Source organism: Haliotis cracherodii, unplaced genomic scaffold, assembly GCF_022045235.1.
Source record: "Haliotis cracherodii isolate W230 unplaced genomic scaffold, xgHalCrac1.p SCAF_4, whole genome shotgun sequence".
Taxonomy (NCBI): Eukaryota; Metazoa; Mollusca; class Gastropoda; order Lepetellida; family Haliotidae; genus Haliotis; species Haliotis cracherodii.
This window is the reverse complement of record NW_027266297.1, coordinates 72,668,100-72,686,803: the sequence shown is the minus strand read 5'-3', so window position 1 is coordinate 72,686,803 and position 18,704 is coordinate 72,668,100. Positions and strand designations below refer to the sequence as shown.

Here is an 18,704-nt window from a genome sequence, read left to right as displayed (position 1 = left end):
TAAGAAGGGGGTGAGTATAGGCTGCTAGATCTGAGAAGGGGATGAGTATGGACTACTAGAGCTGAGAAGGGGATGAGTATTGGCTGCTAGATCTGAGAAGGGGATGAGTATAGGCTACTAGATCTGAGAAGGGGATGAGTATAGGCTGCTTGAGCTGAGAAGAGGATGTGAGTATAGGCTGCTAGAGCTGAGAAAGGGTTGAGTATAGGCTGCTAGAGCTGAGAAGGGGATGAGTATAGGCTGCTGGAGCTGAGAAGGGGATGAGTATAGGCTGCTACAGCTGAGAAGAGGATGAGTATAGCCTGCTGGAGCTGAGAAGGGGATGAGTATGGACTACTAGAGCTGAGAAGAGGATGAGTATAGCCTGCTGGAGCTGAGAAGGGGATGAGTATAGGCTGCTGGAGCTGAGAAGGGGATAAAGATCGAATGGGGTGAATGTTTTTTATGTTAAATATATGCTCAGGCGTCCGTAAGAGAGATTATAGTGGACGCACCAACCTGTGATAAATCCGTGTCAGTGATAGTAGTATATAGAGTAAAATGAAAATAACGAAGTCAGTAGATGCCTCTGTACGTAGAGAATAAGTCCGCATAAAGGTAATGTCTGGACGTCTAAAAATGAAGTCGAACCCATTAAAGAAACATCTAAAATGAAAAAAGTACTGTTTAGAAAATACGTACAATGTAATGATTGGGGTTTTTTAAAATTATTTTTTTAATGTAATGATTGTTTTGTTTGGGGTGGGTGTGGGTGGGTGGGGGTGGGTGGGTGTGTTTACGGTATGCTAATTTCATAAGTGGTATTTGGAGAATGTATGAACGAAATTACGACATAATATGAAGGTGGGTAATATTCTTTCCACTGTTTTAAATATTTACATAGATATCGACAATAACCGTGTGCGTCTGTGATTCCATGTCGTCAGGTCTGGCATGTCTGGTACCGTCAACAGGCAACTTACTCGCGTGACCATGGTTACCGATACACTCTAACGTCACTGGGGCACATTTGCAATTCAGAAGCATTCAGCCAACTATGTCATCTGTCACAGCACAATCCATTCTTAGCCACAAGTGATTCTGTCGATTTCCCAATGCATGTCCTTTGAAACTGCACTTTATATTCAGACTTGAATAACACACGTCAAACACGGTAACCGCCGCATGTTTTCACTGCGAAAGATTGATCAGAAGGGAGATAACTCTATCACGGTCGAGTTGCCTTCTTATTCGTTGCTCCCCCGGGTTTTCAGAAGGCGTTAGGTGAGTGTTTTGGTTAAGTCAATGTAGTGCGGTGTCGTCTGTCGGCAACCAGCTCCGTAAACGATAGGCAACTTTTATTTACATGGACAACAGTTTACTCGAATAAGTAAACAATATCAACTATAAGGTAAGATACTTTATCCAACACGTATTCGTCTAAATCGGATAACACCAATGTAGAAAGTAAATTGATCATATCTTAGTTTTACATATCACTCATATCATCAGGAAATATAGCTGATATTTGTAAGTCAGATGAATCGTTTTCAGGACTCCCATAGTGACATATCGCAAACAAGGTGAACGACAGCTAGGTTCCTTTTAAATTGCCTTGGGACGGTGGGGTAGCCTAGTTGTGGAAGTATTCGCCCGGACGTTGTAGGGGACCGGGGTTCGATTCTCCACATTGGTACAGTGAAACATATTGGTACAATGAAACATATTCACCAATTTTTAGGAATATTGCTAAACTCGGTGTTAAACTCTACTCGATCACCCAAACTCGATTCTTGCATCACTGGTGAATTATCTCAAACTTTGGGCGGAAGGTCGGTGGTTCGATCCCCGGTCACGTCATACGAAAACAATTTGAATGATGTTACCCTGCCTGGCGCTCGACATTAAGGGGATAAAACAAGGACTGGTCGGCTCAGAGTCATTATGGTGTGTCTGATTGGGGTATTCATGTTAAACTATTCATGTTAAATGTTATCTAAGGGGCTTAGCATGCTAAAACCAGAATTACCCTTAGTCCGGACTAATAGTATTTAAGCACACACACACATGCGGGCACGTCGCAACATACATACAATAACCTTGAATACGACGTACGACGTTAAACGCCATTACACCTCACCTTACTTTGAAACAAAATTCATGTAGTCTGCATGTTGATTAAACAGAACATCCATGTTTGGGGGTCGTCCTTATGCACGAAGACAAACACATACAGTGTCTGTACTAGCATTACGTACGTTCCTCTAACATCGCTGTGTTGTGCTGAACGAGCATTAAGCTCGACAGTTTGCACCTACCAAGATAATTAAGGTTCGTGAACATGATTGTTGAAAATCAATCCTAAAATCACTGCCAATTAAGACCTCTCACTGCGGAAACGCAGACTTCAACGTACCACGTGACATATAGACAAACGTGATCGGTATCTTGAGAAAGCGTTTCTCACACACGCACCTGTCTTTGAAATTTATAGATAAAATCTCATGAAGACATGTTGACATAGAATTAAGAGGGAAATTGATCTGTGTGACAGGTATGTTTACGACAGGGCTTGGCGAAAGGGGAATTCATTGTGCAGTCGAGGAGTTTCTTGAACACAAACAAATTTTCCTTTATGTGGTCGCGTTGAGAGGCACTTGCATTGCCCAATTTAAGAGCTTTCCTGAACCCATCAACATCATCGGTTGTTCGTGTCACCCACAGCCGCATGCGTCACAATAACCAGCACAGATTTTGTCATCGCAGAGTTAAAAAAAGCTGTATAATATATATTCCCAGTTGTTCGTGGGAATGGCTTTAATAATGTTGTCCTAACAACCACAAACATAAACATACCATGAATGAACCAGATCGAGTGAGTGAGTGAGTGAGTGAGTGAGTGAGTGAGAGTTAATATTTAAAGTCACATCGGCACTATTTCAGCCATATCGTGACTTGAGCAAGTTTAGCATTTATATTATATATAAACACCTGTAGTCAACAACGACAATAGCAACAACCTGTCGTAAACAACAACTTGCAATATATCACAAATCATAATTATAAAACTAGTTTTAGAACAATAAAGTGATCAGATTATAACAGACGACACATTATAAAAACGGGCTGTAGATCGACAGCAACCAAAGTTAGGCCACCATACTAGGGACCATGGGGGCTTACAGTACTTCTGCTACCTACATGGTAGCCAAACAGGATTTACACAACCCCCTGGCTACTTGGGATGATCAAAAAGATTAGCCAAACAATTAAAATCAACACAAAATACTACGATTAAAATCACAGAGAAATGAAAAGATACTTTGAATGATACCGGACTTGAACCCGATCGAAGGGGCCCATGACTAGGAGTAGTGTAAAGTATGGAATGGCTATTGGAGTGGAAATTGAATGCTGGAATGCAATTTTAAATGAGACAAATGGAACATACCCTATTTACAAACAAGTCCCAAGTCTAATATGCTAAGACAGTTTATACACATTTGTCACCGACATATGGCAGATATGTGTTTGTTTGTTTGTTTGTTTCCGCACTCAGCAATATTTCAGCTATATGACGGCGGTATGTAAATAATGGAGTCTGATCCAAACAATCCGGTGATTGACATCATGAGCATCGATCCACGCAATTGGGATCGATGACATGTATCAACCAAGTCAGCGAGCCTGACCACCCGATCCCGTTAGTCGCCTTTTACGACAAGTATAGTCGTCTTTTACGGCGAGAATGGGTTGCTGAAGACCTATTCTACCCCGGATCTCCACGGGTCTTATATGGCAGATAAGTTACGGGGGACGTGGGTGCCAGCTTCTCTCATCAGCCATTGCCCACACCAGTGCTGAGGGAGAGGAGACACACCTAGATGGAAAAACAACATTTTTTTCAACACAATAATCTAATAACTTATGATAATCTGAGGAGGCGCAACAGAACACCGTGTAAAAAATACAACAAACGATATATTCTGGTTTATTTGATATTTATCATGTGTATTTTCATCAAACAAAAGGAATATATAATATCTATCCATTATTACAAATGTAACAGACCAACCTTGCACAAGTCTCTAAGGCAATGTGGGAAGCCTTTTACAAACTCTCAATACATTTCACTTTGTTGTGTCAATAAGTATCTGTTTTCTGTTTGTTTTCAGTGTGAGATGAGTATATTCCATTTTTTCCCATTCCCATTCCAGTATTCCAATCCAAATTCCATTTCAAAATCCATTTATTACTTTACACTATGACTGTACGTGAATACGGAGTTGCCATGGCAACTGACGAACATGTGATTCTGTATTCTACCCTAAACAAGGAGTTACTATTTGTAAACTTGTTTGTAAAGACCATGTGCGTTCATCTGTACCAAACATATCAAAGAAGTAGCATTAATTAAGGATATATATATACATAACAAGGATCGTTATCAAGAAACCTGGTCCTTTTTATATAACATGACGAAGAATGTTTCATCTGTAATACTGCGTCCTAGAGAGAATATGATACGTTTGTATACAGTGAATTCGGTACGTCACCTCGTGTGGTAGATTTTACAAGCTCTTCCAGTGCTTCCGATTTCGCACACGGGAGTCCGCGAGACGCAGCGCTGATACAATAATATAGAAAACTATGTAATGTATGTTGTCAAGTTGTATATTCCCACCATGCTCCACAGCAATATAGGCTCGTTAACCATCCGATGTACACAAAACATAATCTTAAGAGTAATGATATAACAATGAGAAAATGAACTACATGTAAGATCGTTGGTCTACTTAGCACCGATACAATGCGTCATCCCCCACCGAGTTCTGGTGAAGCAATTAATCCTACTTGTAGGTTGCCTCATTAGCCCGCATTGTATTTGAAGTGGTCGCCCAAGTGGGAAGCACTCCCGGGATTAGGTTTGAGTGACTGGGACTCCGGCATTCAGTCACACATCACCAAGAGGTTACAGTCAGCAGTGTCCCACAACGCAGGTAACGTGATCGTGCTGCAGATAGGCATGTTTTTATGTTATGTGAATCCTAACTAACGTTTAGTTATCACAATCAAGGTGGTATGCGTTAAGCGCCACTGGTGTACGTCTTGTACATTATAAATACGACAGATGAAGTGGCACAGTGTAAAATAACTCTATATGTCGTGGTGTTTTTTTAGCGGCGTTATTACCATTATATACTCACCGCCAAAAGAGACGCGAACATATTGGTATGTTGTGTGAACCGACGCGCATGAACGCCTCAATTGTGACGTTATAGATCCATGACTCGAGATGCGCCATTAATATTTGTGTCGTGCAGGATTAGCGTGTAAAGTTTGGAAATCACGTGCAGTATATCGTGAAAAGAATAACGACACAATGTGGTAACACTTGACTGATTGTTAGTTTTGTTATTACGTGGTACATATTGGAAACATCTCTTCTTAACGTAAAGACTTGTCTATTCGTTTCTATGATTTGTGAATCTTTTGGCAGTGAGTATACATTCTGTTCAATATTTTTCTTGATAAAAGTATACTGTCAGTCTTGTATTGTTAGTATGTTGTTCCTTACTATGGTATTGTTAGTATGTTGTTCTTGACTATGGTATTGTTAGTGTATTGTTCTTGACAATGGTATTGTTAGTGTATTGTTCTTGACTATGGTATTGTTAGTGTATTGTTCTTGACTATAGTATTGTTAGTGTATTGTTCTTGACAATGGTATTGTTAGTGTATTGTTCTTGACTATGGTATTGTTAGTGTATTGTTCTTGACTATAGTATTGTTAGTGTATTGTTCTTGACAATGGTATTGTTAGTGTATTGTTCTTGACAATGGTATTGTTAGTGTATTGTTCTTGACTATGGTATTATTAGTTATTTACCCAGCGCTCTGCTGCTGTTTGTTAGTGGTAAAACAGTTAGCGAATGTGAAACTGTTTAGTTAGGATATTATCAGGAATATATTAACTTCAGAAAGCAGAAAATACCAACAAGAACCGTTTAGATAATATGGACACATCCTGTTCATAATTTGCAAAATATGCTTTCAGTATATCATTTTCAGTATGACATTACTCGACCAATATATAAATATTACTTTACCTTCACCATGACAATTCAAGTGCGACACCACTGGCCCTCTCCGTTGATGTGGCACGCGGTGTTTGCACACAAGGTACATGTCTATACCTATTTCATATCGCATAACAATATCATAACAAGGGTAAAAGTTGAGTTGGGGCAATTCGCGCAGGCGTGTTAGTACCGAATGCAAATAAGATATATAGGTATGTTAACAAGATGAAGTGAGTGAGTGAGTTGGTTTTACGCTATCACAGCGTGCTAACACTCTAAACATTAATAGGTCGTATATCCTCTGCACGTCCAAACCGGGTTTAAATCGAATTTCCGACCATAATGCATTAAGGGCTAGTCACGTGACCCTTTATGGAAACCATACCACGTGTATAGATATATTGAAAGCTCTTCGACAGTATCACTAAAATAAATTAGAACAAAGACGTATATAGATAGATTTTATCGATCCTAAGGGTATTACCCCAGTGACTGCACATTAGAAACTCCATTCGTGACCAACTCATGTTATTCCGGGACAAGCGACTCCGGCCCCTCTCGTGGCCATTTTTGTGACCGGGTTCCGTCTAAGCACAAAGGAGCATAGCTAATGATTAACGGTATATTTCCCCATATATTATATAATTTCGGATGCAATTTAAAGCACATCGGGACATCCGGTATTATACAGTATGATTGAACACATATAGCTGTATCTTGGGTTTATTTTTAGATGCAAGACATATGTAAAATCAAAAATTATTCCTGAGGGACTCTTTGCCCGAAGAACTTGAAATCATACGCTCATTTTGATTGGTTGGTCGTATTTTCTCACACAACAATCATAGATAGAGGGATGAGTTGCAGGTTACGGAAAGGGGCGAGTGGTGACGAATGTGGAAACTCATCCTTCAACCTATTTCAAGGGATTCATCTTTGTTCTTCGTATACAACCCTAATTCCAACATTTGTTGTAATCCCCGTTAGTCCCAAGGATGTAAAGAATAGTTATATACGAGTGACGAACGACTCTCACTCATGCACCATCAACATTGGATAGAAATATTATGACACATGTATGCTATTCATGTACTGGCTCGTGTATTTTGGCCAGTAAGTACGACAATAAGAAAAGACTGAGAGAGCACGGAGTACGAGTATCCATGTGGCGGGCGTTGTCATGTCACACAGGAGTTAGGGTGGTGGTACCACAGCCACCCATGTGACGAGGCCGGACAATGCCGGGTACAATGCATTCTTTGTATATATGTAGCAACTAGGTCTCTAGAAGTTACTGTGCACAATGACATCTGTTTGTATAACGTTCGATTAAAGGAGTTGCGTGGGTCGCATGTTATATATGGTTTGGAATACAAATATTAGCATTATTGTTATAGAATGGGTAAATAAGTACGTAGACCATGTTGCATGTGCCCCTGACCTGCATAGATAATCACCAACATTGCAGTATACCCCGACATGTAATATAGGCAGTTGTATAGCGCTGGTGTCCGGAATCCACTGCTCAAACGCATTTTGATATGGATATTGTACCATAGCTCTGGACCAGCCTTTGCAAAAAAAAGAATCATTATCAAATGATTTTTTACCGATTTTGTTTGAAACAATCGGTAGGTTTTGATCTTCAGACAATATTGATCTGGTAGACTGGTATTTCTCTGTTAGACCTTTGATGTTAGAAGCACACAGAGCACCAGAGCTTGTACACCAGAGCATGTGTCTTGGAATCAATGTCCCCTTTGACTGACAGTCAGTGAAATGTAATGTAACTTCCGGTTACTAGATGCTACTCAGCCATGCGACTGAAGGCGGTATAGTACAATCGCTTCTGTCTTCTTATCGGGTGTTGGTTCAGGAGACCCCAAAGCAGTTCCTTGCTGTAGTCTTGAACTGATGTTACCAAAGCCAGGCTTGCTTTTGCATCCTTTTTCATTTACTTCCTGAGTAGGCAGATGCATCTTCCCGAGGCAAGGGAGTTAACTGACTATAAAAGTCCAAATTTCCCCCTTGCCTAACTAGGCTGGAAGTCCCAGGCTCGATCGTAGCGACACCAGTGGCTATTACGAGTTTTGTCCCTTCTATGCCCCTCCTACTGACCACTCAGATTCCACCTCTTATATCACTTGCATTTGCTCCAAACAAAACGGCGGCGCCCAGTAAAGACGATCAGATCGACAATCGAAATCTGTATGGTGATAAAACGGGTCTTACTTTCCCGAAGGGCATCAAATCACGTGAGCCCCTTGATTAAAAACATAAAAAGATTTGGGAAATATCTGTTTGCGCTGAGTTGACGGAACAGATGCTTTGCAAATCCTGCAATCGACCGAATCTACACGGCAGTTTATAAACCGGATGTCGATTTCGTTGCGCTATTTTTATTGGACTATTCATAAACTCGTTAATCCAGCCAAATTATAACTCCATTATTCCAGCCTAGTTCCGCAAGGGGGGAACTGGACTTTAATAGCCAGTTAACTCCCTTACCTCAGGAAGATGCTCCATCGACAGACTGAAGCCGGCCATTCCCGACACTCGCCAAGGCATTCTTGGTGCTTTGAGCAATCTTGCATGAAGTGCATGTCTCATGTTCTTTACAATTTGGATGTTACGACTCAATCAACTAGGACACTCGTCGTGAATTAAACCGTGGCTGGTAGTTCCTCTAGGTCTAGCTGAGCCTTCTTCGTAACAGGTGACTAATGGAGGTTGACATGAAACAGTCGTACAGTGAGTGGATAAGGTCATATGTGGTGGTTGGACTGACAGCATCCTGACAGCTATAAATATAACCCACAAACCCTTTAACAATTATAAGAAACCCCTCCTAAAGGCAGATTACAAAGTACGATTCCGACTATATCATAAGTATGTGTTTATGAATCACGATCAAATAGTGATGACACCAGGGCGATCTTAGCGCTACAACTATTGTAAGCCTATGTTAAAGTATGGGAGTTACGATCATATTAGTGCTAAGATCACTTTGTGCAAGTGGGCCCAGGTGTTCAAGAAGCCTGATCCACCCAGGACAACATGCTGTCTTGAGGGCAGGATTTGGATGGGTTCATTTATTGCTTTATCTCTGATTTGGCAAATGTCAAAATGTCCCAAGGACTAAAGATGGGGAGTTGGTCTCATTAAGTTTGAAAAAAATCGCACCCTGTCGGGTTGGAATATGATTCATCGATCTTCCATTTTCGAAATTCAATTTCCGTTTTCTCCCTTGGTACAAGGATACCTGCCGTGAATAGGACGACATTACTATGTTCATGACGTCAGATGCAATATGTATTAATGTTAATGTCATTTCGAAATTATGTCCGCCAACAGTTTGTTTTGTTAGATGTTGACTCTTGGTGTTAAGGTCTCTTTGTGGAACGAGAACGAGCACAAAATGAATGTTTCATGGCCCATGTGACCTGATTTAGATTTATTTTGTTTACCCGACTGTAAATATTGTTAGCGGAACGTTGACCCTCTTCTCTATAATAATTCTACAAGTAAAATGTAACAAACATGACTGAATGATCCCATTCACATATAACGTCAAGAATGGCCATAAACACTGGCCTTCACACACTTTCCAAACATGGCCGACTGTCGCACATATTTATGAAAGTCACTAAAGCGAAGCGAAACGGAGATCGTGCAAGCGGACTGAAAGAATATCAGATAAATATTCCGATCGATCGGTTAATCAATAGGTGTACCTCGATCAGGACCCAGGCTGGGAATCGGATCAAAGATATATATCGATTTCGAAGGTTGCGCTTAATCATCTAATGTCGTATGGGCTGTGGCAGCTATGTTGGATGCACGTTGATAGGAATCTCGGGTTCACGTGCTGTGTAGTCATTTACCCGTCTTCCTGGAGCAGACGACACAATGAGCTGGATCGGACGGACAGTGAACCACAAACTGATGGACGTTATCACCGGAAGTTCGGTGTGATTACAAATATATAGGATACGAATCAATACATGCACGTCAGTAACGAGATGTATGCGCAACACGCTCTCCAGTAGTGTTATTATTCTTGCTCACATATTTTTCTATCTCAAGGGTAAAGGCGGTGGGATAACCTGGTTGTTAAACCGTTGGGCTATGCCGCCGAAAACCTGGGTTCGATCTCACAAAGGTGCAATGTGTGAAACCGATTTTGCGTGTCACCCGCGGTGATGTTGCTAGCGTGTTTTTAGAAGCGGCGTAAACCCTACTTATTCGATCAGTCTGTTAAAGAGGTTCTATTCTTTGGACAAGAACAGATGAACAACAGCTATAAACGTTAAGTCATTCTCAATTAAGTGAACGCAAAAAAATAATGTCTAACTTTTGAAATTATCTCGTTCGTATTTAGGAAATATACGTGGTTTATATTTTTTGGGCGTCTAAGGCGCCGCGATTCGCTGTGCAGAGTTGCGTCTCTTTGAGTACGCCAGAAACCTATGGTCGTTGGTTCGAATCCTGTTTCGCCCCGATTATGTTTCTAGGTTGGTCAGCTCAACCCGTGCTCATGGGTTTCACCGAAGTGGTAAACGCTTTCTTCCCACATTAAGCTGACACGCCGTGATTTAACTGGAAAACTGTCAAAAGCGGCGTTAAAAACAACTCACTCATGTTTTTATCCGTGGGCATTAAGTGGAAGGATGGGTCTCCAGTAAGAGTTTACAAGAGAGGCTCGGGGTGTCAGGTTCGGAGAATTGTCTTTGCATGTCACCGTCACTGGATTGTCTGGACCAGACTCGAGTATGTGCAGACTGCAAAGATATACTTGGGATATTGGCAAACAAAACTCACTCGTATAATACAAACATGCGGTGTGGTTCGTGTGACTCGTTCAATTAATACCGAGCCGCGAGTACGTACAGACTACAAATTACAGTTAATTCTCAATCACACTTCGCCGACAAACACACAATCGTATTCTTAAAACGTGATACCTTTCACGTTAATGCTATTCTCGCCCAGCCGTTCACTATTCTCCGTGAGAAGTGGTCCGAGTAATTTAACACTTGGTTCACCAATGGACTGCGCCTGTGAATGACCCAAACACACAGTTATTCATTCGCCAACAGAGATGGGCCCAAACTGGTTGAGAAGATCAATGAGACTTCCACATATAGCCTGGTGTTAGGATCCGATTAGAAGGGTTCGCGGAGTTAACGGCCATTGTAGTCCCATGTATACAATAGCAACCACTGTCATTGTAGCGTTGAGCTGCGGCAGGCATTTAGTAAAACAACGACTGGTGCTGCCTATGAGACAGGACCGACCGACCGAGGGGTTGTCGTACACGCATGTCAGGGGCATAGTTCAGTAGAAGAGCCAGGTAAGTCTTGTGTCATCTTTGATTATCAGGAGATGTAGTTATATAGAACACAGGAACTCGTTATTGGTCAGTAAATAAAAATATTGACCCCCTATATGTAAGTAGAGAAAAGGAGCGTCACTCGCCATCTTGCCGGTTTGTTTACATTCTATACTTACATATCAATCTCATTAAAATCCCATCTCATTACGGGTCACGTCAGAACGACCTTTGGCGAACTTTGACCGACCACTGAAATGACTAACAAGAAGTCGACATCAGCCAATTAGAAAGCAGCTTTCTCAAGCTTTACGGCACTCTTTTCAACCTGGCGAATTTTGAAAACTGAACAAACGAACATTCCGGAATGTCTAATACATGGTTGAGATTGTATGGCAGTGCTTCCCACGTACCGTGCAACGCCTCCTCCGTTCAAATTCTTATCCCATGGAAACGAGAGATAGACGATAATTTTGACGGAATCAGTCGTACGGGCCGTAGATGTCGTCGGAATACCCCGAACGTTGTCGAGGTAGCATGATGAGACAACACATTCCGACTGTCACTTTCATAATCTGGTAAGCGACGCTTTGATTGGTCGGATTAAAGTTCGTCCTAACGTGACCCGTAATGGGATGTCCTCAGATCTGATTTTAATGAGATTGCTTACATATAGGGGTATATATATTTTTTATTTTCTGACCAATAACGAGTTCCTGTGATATATAACTACGTTCTGATAGACGGCGTCACCGGCAACGTTGATACTGGTACTGTGGTAGGAGGTGCTGGTTGGTCCTATCTGTTATATACACAGATAAACGACACGTGAAATCCGGGGTGGGATAGGTCTTCAGCAAGCTTGTCGTAACAGACGACTATGCTAGTCGAAAGACCCGACTAACGGGATCGGGTGGTCAGGCTCGCTGACTATGTTGATACAATTGCGTGTCCCAATTGCGTAGATCGATGCTCATGATGTTGATCACATGATTGTCTGGTCCAGACTCGAATATTTACAGATATTGCTGAGTGCGGCGTTAAACAACAAACAAAACACGGGTAACGACACAATTCACGTTGTATAGTTATGTCGGTTGACTGAAGAAAGACTTCGTGTTGTGATCAGGGCAGCATTGATGAAGGTTTGACACAGTCTTCATTCCGGCGTGAATATAAAACATCACGACAGCTGTCTGTGTGCAAACAACTCACTCACTCATATTCGTACAAAGATTGTTGACTGTTCTGAGGTTGATGACTGTCAAATGTTCAGATGATGCTTGGCTCCTCGACAGATAGTATTTATCTCTTTTGGAAATGGCATTTGGCTGTTGGTCAGAAGATATTATATTTTAACGACAATAATTAGCTTTCATTGTCCATAACATAACTAATTGTCTGAATGAACTGACTTGGTGTGAGGTTAAGGTCCCGTGGGATGAACTTCCCTTAAAATGGAATAATCATAAACTTACGTGAAGGGAACAGTTATGTCAACAATGACCCCCGAAGAGTTGAGGTCACTGATCCTGCTCAAGAAAACGGCTCCACCGTTTGGCCTAATATATTTTGTAGCAACGCTCGCCATACCTGGCGACCTGCTTCCTACAAGCGTCCTCGAACTGTATTCCAAATGCCATGCCATATATGCAATAACTGATCCATTCATCGAACTGTGATTAGGATAATCCCTAATTGATAGATCGATCAGGGTCAGGTTTGGTAGACAGACGGTGATATTGGTGAACTGATCCGTATCTGACACGACTGCCCATGTCATGTTTCTCCTGAAGACAAAACCCCGTGAACCAACCGTCCGTTTCAGGACTTCTATATATCTTTGTTCAATCATCCACCCACCCACCCACCCACTCACTCCCACCACAATTGCCAAAAGACAAACGCATCCTACAGTGTTGTGTGTGTTATTGGCTTGACGTCCGGGTAAGAATTGGTCTTCAGCAACCCATGCTTGTCGTAAAAGGAGACTATGCTTGTAAGAGGCGACTAAGGGGGTCGGGTGGTCAGACTCACTGACTTGGTTGATGCATCTCATCGTATCCCAATTTTGTGGATCGATGCTCATGATGTCAATCACTGGATTATCTGGTCCAGAATCGTTTATTAACGGACCTCCGTCATATAGCTGAAATATTGCTGAGTGCGGCGTTAAACAACAAACAAACATAATGGCTTCGCACATTACATCCGACAACGTGTGACTCATGGGACATTGTGTTTCAACACGTACCCCATCTCCGTCAACACCCTCCTATCTTATTAATGACGTAACACGTATGCCAATTGGAGTCATGTTTACTTATCCTTTAAACACATATTGACACGTACGGGGACATAAGAACCTTATTAGAGCTTTGTTTGATCTCGGTTGCCAGATAGACAGTGACTCATGGCATAGTCTGAGGGTTATGGTCGAATATACAATAACACAACCACACAGCAGTATGTATGTAGACATGTTCATATAGAGCAAACTGCCTATACGTTTATACTCCCAAGCACATACTTTTAATGCAAATTGTGTAAGTGGCTGGTGCTACCGGTGGGGCAGGACATGCTTACCCTTGTCGTGAATATCTGTGAATATATGTATGTATGTATACACTTTACACATATTTCATACGCAATCCCAGATGCCACTCACTCATGTTAACTAAGTGTTTATGCGGGATATATACTTGCAGATAGTCTGTACATGTCTTACAGACCTTGACACAAATATATATCAAATACAGCCCATGCAAGTCTATAATGTTTGGCAAGGCTAGACTGAAAATGAAGAGCGTCTCTTGGCTCCCTTTTATTATATTTTTTATTAAGATAATTGAACAACTGTTTTTTTCTGTACGATATGTTCATTTCAGAGACTCGATGTTACAAACTAGGTTTTAACCCCCGCTTTGACTTCGGAATCGGACACATCGGCTATACAGATCACATGTACCAAATCCGATCTCGGACGTTTCCAAACTCTAAGCCTTTATGATGACGTCACGATATTGTTCTTACAGTTGATTCTTAGTTTGGTCATTCTGAATGTGCATGTCAAAGAAGTAAGACCGACGCTACAATAGATCATTGTGGAATAGTATAGATAAATTTTATATCAACCATAACATGGTTTAAGTTAGAGAAATCACTCGAATCTGTTTTTAGAATTAGAATCAACTCGCCAGCTAATTCTACTTCCGGAATCAACTCGCCCACTTATTCTACTTCCGGAATCAACTATTCGAGTGATTACGTCACCTCACGTATCCATGGCTCATCTGTGCCAGATCCGATCTCAGACGTGTCACCTCAATCAGACCCTGCTTCATCATTCGTGGTTTGCCTGTACCAGGCTCAACCGGACCCGAACTCATTTACGAAGTATATCACCATTTTCTGAGCTTCACGTTCCGTGTGACGCATGTCATGGTTACACCATCAGCTATGCTATCCTTGTAATAGTACCAGAGCAATATGTCCTTTACCCTCCGTCACAAACAATACTCCCAGCACTTATTCCCAGGCCACTGAACAATCACACCAGTCTACCTCCTTTAAGGTGTCTGATAGTCAGGGTGGTATATTTATTGATCACAATTAGACAACCCCCCGAGTGCCTGCACTCCTCATCTAGATATAAACTTGTATATAGGTAATACGTGTCCATTTGTGTTTACTGATAGACTTTAGATAGTCAACCGAGAGACCGTCTGTGTGTGCTTTTGATCGCATATCAGACGCCTAGAGCAAACAAACTATCTACCGTTGACAAAACAGGTTGTGAATCAAATATCTCAGTTATTATATTCCACAACAAAAGGCTATGGTGTGTCTCAATACGAAGTGGTATGAGCCAGAACGCCCGGACTTTCGCCGTATTGTAGAGCACCAATCCCTGGCTTAATCGCCGAGCGTGTTAACAGAGCACCTGCTGGAGTTGTAACAACCGAGTTGACTAACACAGGCTGCCTGGTGTGAGTATAGACCTGTGTTCTCACAACGTACATAGTGTTCCTTTACAGCGCTTCTTGTCATATCCCATAGCTTATGTCGATGTACTCCCGCTAACACTGCATAGTCGCTTCAGCGTTTTAGTGACTTCGACGTTTTATAGGTTGAATTCCTGAATGTCCTTATCGACTTGTTCTGTGTCTTGTACATCATGTCTGTCGCTTCTTCCATTATACACGACGCCTGTATGTGTATCACGTTTAACACACCTGTCTAGTGAAACAAGACTTAATGTGACCAACCAGAGATGTTTCGTTGTTATAACATAAACGTTCACGAGATTATATATGTTTTTTTGCGTATGTTTTTATATAATGTTTTTAATAAAAGCTTACCAATAAATAATACATGAAGAGTTGTGCATTCCAGTTGTAAAATCAATATGTGGTGTCAGCTATTCACTGCGTAGTGTGTACCCGCATCTCACATACCGCCCCTGTAGGTTATGTGACATTACATGATTAACCACTTTTCACTGCATTCAATATATGCACGACCAATGATGATACTCGTGTAAGAAATCAAGCGGGCGTTATGCTGTAAGGTACCACAGCCTTCTATACATGGTGATGATTCATATTACAAAGTATTCTCCACCTATCTTCATAACCATAAGCTAAAGAAAGTCGTCATCTGTATTCCTACTTTGTAAGCGTTTGATTATATAACGTTATCCTTCATTTACACTTGGGGACATCGTACACTACCACGCCATTACGCTATGGGGCACCTCAAGCAAGGAGGGAAACACGTGTGCTCGAAAAGTGGAAGAAGATACCCAAACTTAAGATTTACCCAATGCGTTAAGTGTTCCTTAACCAAACGACTACACCTCATTTATATGTTAATGGCCATTATTAGAAGGGTGACCTTTATAATGACCATATGCTATGACCTCTGGTATTAGATGGCCGTTGCCAGTTCACTGATTATGCCCTGAGCACAATTCCACCTATAGATTGTGTTATTATTTTGTGATTGTCTGTCGAGGCGAGAGATCCTTGGAGACAACTGACTCACTATGTAGCAGAAAGCGCCATTCTTCGGATCGCTGTGTGTCTAAGATCTAGAACTAACGGGCACTATTCAAGAAGACGGTAACCGATAGCCCTGCTTTCAGTGTGGGTACATGGTATAACAGATCTGGATGAAGGATCTCGAGATATCTAGTTGTTGCCTAGAGTTGAACTTCAATATTATCTATGTGATTGTTGTGTGTTGATGAATTTGTCGTGACGGAGTAAGCCTTTTCGGACAAACCATCCTGAATGGCTACAGCAGGAGTTATTGTTACAACTAATCTGCCCCGTCATTATAACTTGTATGACAAAAGAACTAATTTAAATTAATCCTAATCCGCATTAGGTTTTGCATTAATCACTGCATATTGTTTTCAGATTGCTTGTGCAGCAGACGACACTGTGGAAATCGTGCAGCCATGTCGAGACTCACCATGGAGAACCTGGAGCAGTTGGACGGTGCTAAGCAACCGTCACGGCGCATGTCTCTAATGCCTCGTGATGGAGAAGGCATGACCTCGGGACCGTCGATCAGAAGGATGTCGCGAATGATCGAACCTCGACAGAGCGTTCAATATGGCAGACGTATGTCCCATGTGTCAAGAAGTAGCATATCCGGGGCGTCTTTCGGCGCCAAACACATGTTTGCTGCAGTGAAGATACAAAACACATTCAGGCTCGGTCCGGATAAAGACGACAAATTCAACGCTTCGCGTGCAGAGCAGACGATGAAACGCGTGCTCGAGTCGTACTTGGATGGTGAACAGTATGACAACAATCTATGTAACAACCTGACCAGAGACTTGTCTGAAGTTATCAAAGCACGCATCAAGGATCTTGGCTTCAGTCACAGGTACAAATTTGTGTGTGTGGTTACCATGGGCGAGAACAGGAACCAGGGACTTGCCCTCAGCAGCCGTAGTGTGTGGAACACAGACACGGACAATTATGCATCTGCCACGTATTCTAAGGGCAACTTGTTCGCCGTGGCCCAGATATATGCAACATATTTTGAATAATGTAGAATATTTCATAAATCATGTAATTTGAATCCCGACCGGCTTATGTCCAACTTGTGGAAATCCATGCATCTGAACGTGTGGACCACGTCGCCGCCATTTCTCCTCACATCGGGATAACAGAGACGGTTCCGAAGCAGCTGGAGTGTGAATCATTGCTATTTTTTTACCGATAAGGATATTACAATTTGTGAGAATGGATAATGAAATAATTCGTCTCATCTTACCCATTGTTTCTAAGGGGCGGTCGGGTAGTCTAGTGGTTAAAGCGTTCGCTCGTCACGCCGAAGACCCGGGTTCGATTCCCGATATGGGTACAATATGTCAAGCCCATTTCTGGTGCCCCTACCGTGATATTGCTGGAATATTGCTAAAAGCGGCGTAAAACCATACTAACTTACTCATTGTTTCTAAGGTCTCACCACTACGTCCTTAGTTGTACATGTAACAGGTTTGTTTATGTCGATGGTTGTGGGTATCGTGATCATATCCCTGTTATGTGGAACGAACTCCAGGTATTATGGATCACTGGTTACAGATGACAAAGGTCACGGTCACAACGTATTTACGTAACCCCACGTGACGTATGCAAGCACCTATCCATGTAGGTAGGCCTAGCGCCATTTAGCAACGACAAACTGTGATATATAGCGACTGCTTGTGTTTATTATCATATAGCTGAACACTCAGTGTTGTCCAAAGTCATGTTGATCCCCCTTAGTGTATTACTCCCTCGCGTTTATCAAGTTAATGTCTATACAATGAACAGCCCAATGTTGACCAAAGCATGGATTCGTGCAAGACTGACGTTCACGTTCCTTGATTCAAAAACATTCTATAACGTTGACAGTATTGAACAAGATGTAAACAAATCGGTGGGAATATGACTGGATTTCAAATTGTCTTGTTATATGATAATTCTATTCCGTCCGCAAAACTTTGCTTTTTTACGGCAATTGTTTTAGCCAAGTATTTTACAGGTATATGTATGCCTTTTTATTTTATGTGTTATGATGAAACTCTTTCGTGTTGAATATGTTTGTGAATATGTCTTTGTTATCATGATTTTATATAAAACAGTTTACAAGTACTTCAAATATTTTCATTGTAAAACTGGATTCAAATTGAATGTTTGTGAATGTCGACAGATATTATATATACAAGAGCAAACGTATTAAATACTTCATATACACCATACATTCTTTTGTTCTGAACTTTACTAGATAGAGAAGTGTTATTTCATTAT

At 41.5% G+C, this 18,704-nt stretch overlaps 1 protein-coding gene across 6 annotated transcripts; it reads left to right on the top strand.

Moving 5' to 3' along the window:
* Positions 1 to 1,266: 1,266 nt before the first annotated feature.
* On the top strand, positions 1,267 to 17,798 carry LOC139479038 (dynein light chain Tctex-type protein 2B-like). Of its 6 annotated transcripts, none has more exons than XR_011654339.1 (2): positions 1,267 to 1,390; positions 4,840 to 4,901. XR_011654339.1 is itself a non-coding variant. In XM_071261780.1 (2 exons), exon 2 carries the CDS (start codon positions 16,859 to 16,861, stop codon positions 17,456 to 17,458), a length of 600 nt encoding a protein of 199 aa, XP_071117881.1. In that variant the 5' UTR covers positions 1,267 to 1,390; positions 16,818 to 16,858; the 3' UTR covers positions 17,459 to 17,798. The 6 variants fall into 6 exon arrangements, 5 of the variants coding, with proteins under 5 accessions (XP_071117881.1, XP_071117883.1, XP_071117884.1 ...); XM_071261780.1 differs by lacking the exon at positions 4,840 to 4,901 and adding an exon at positions 16,818 to 17,798; XM_071261782.1 differs by lacking the exons at positions 1,267 to 1,390; positions 4,840 to 4,901 and adding exons at positions 4,913 to 4,979; positions 16,818 to 17,798.
* Positions 17,799 to 18,704: the final 906 nt, after the last annotated feature.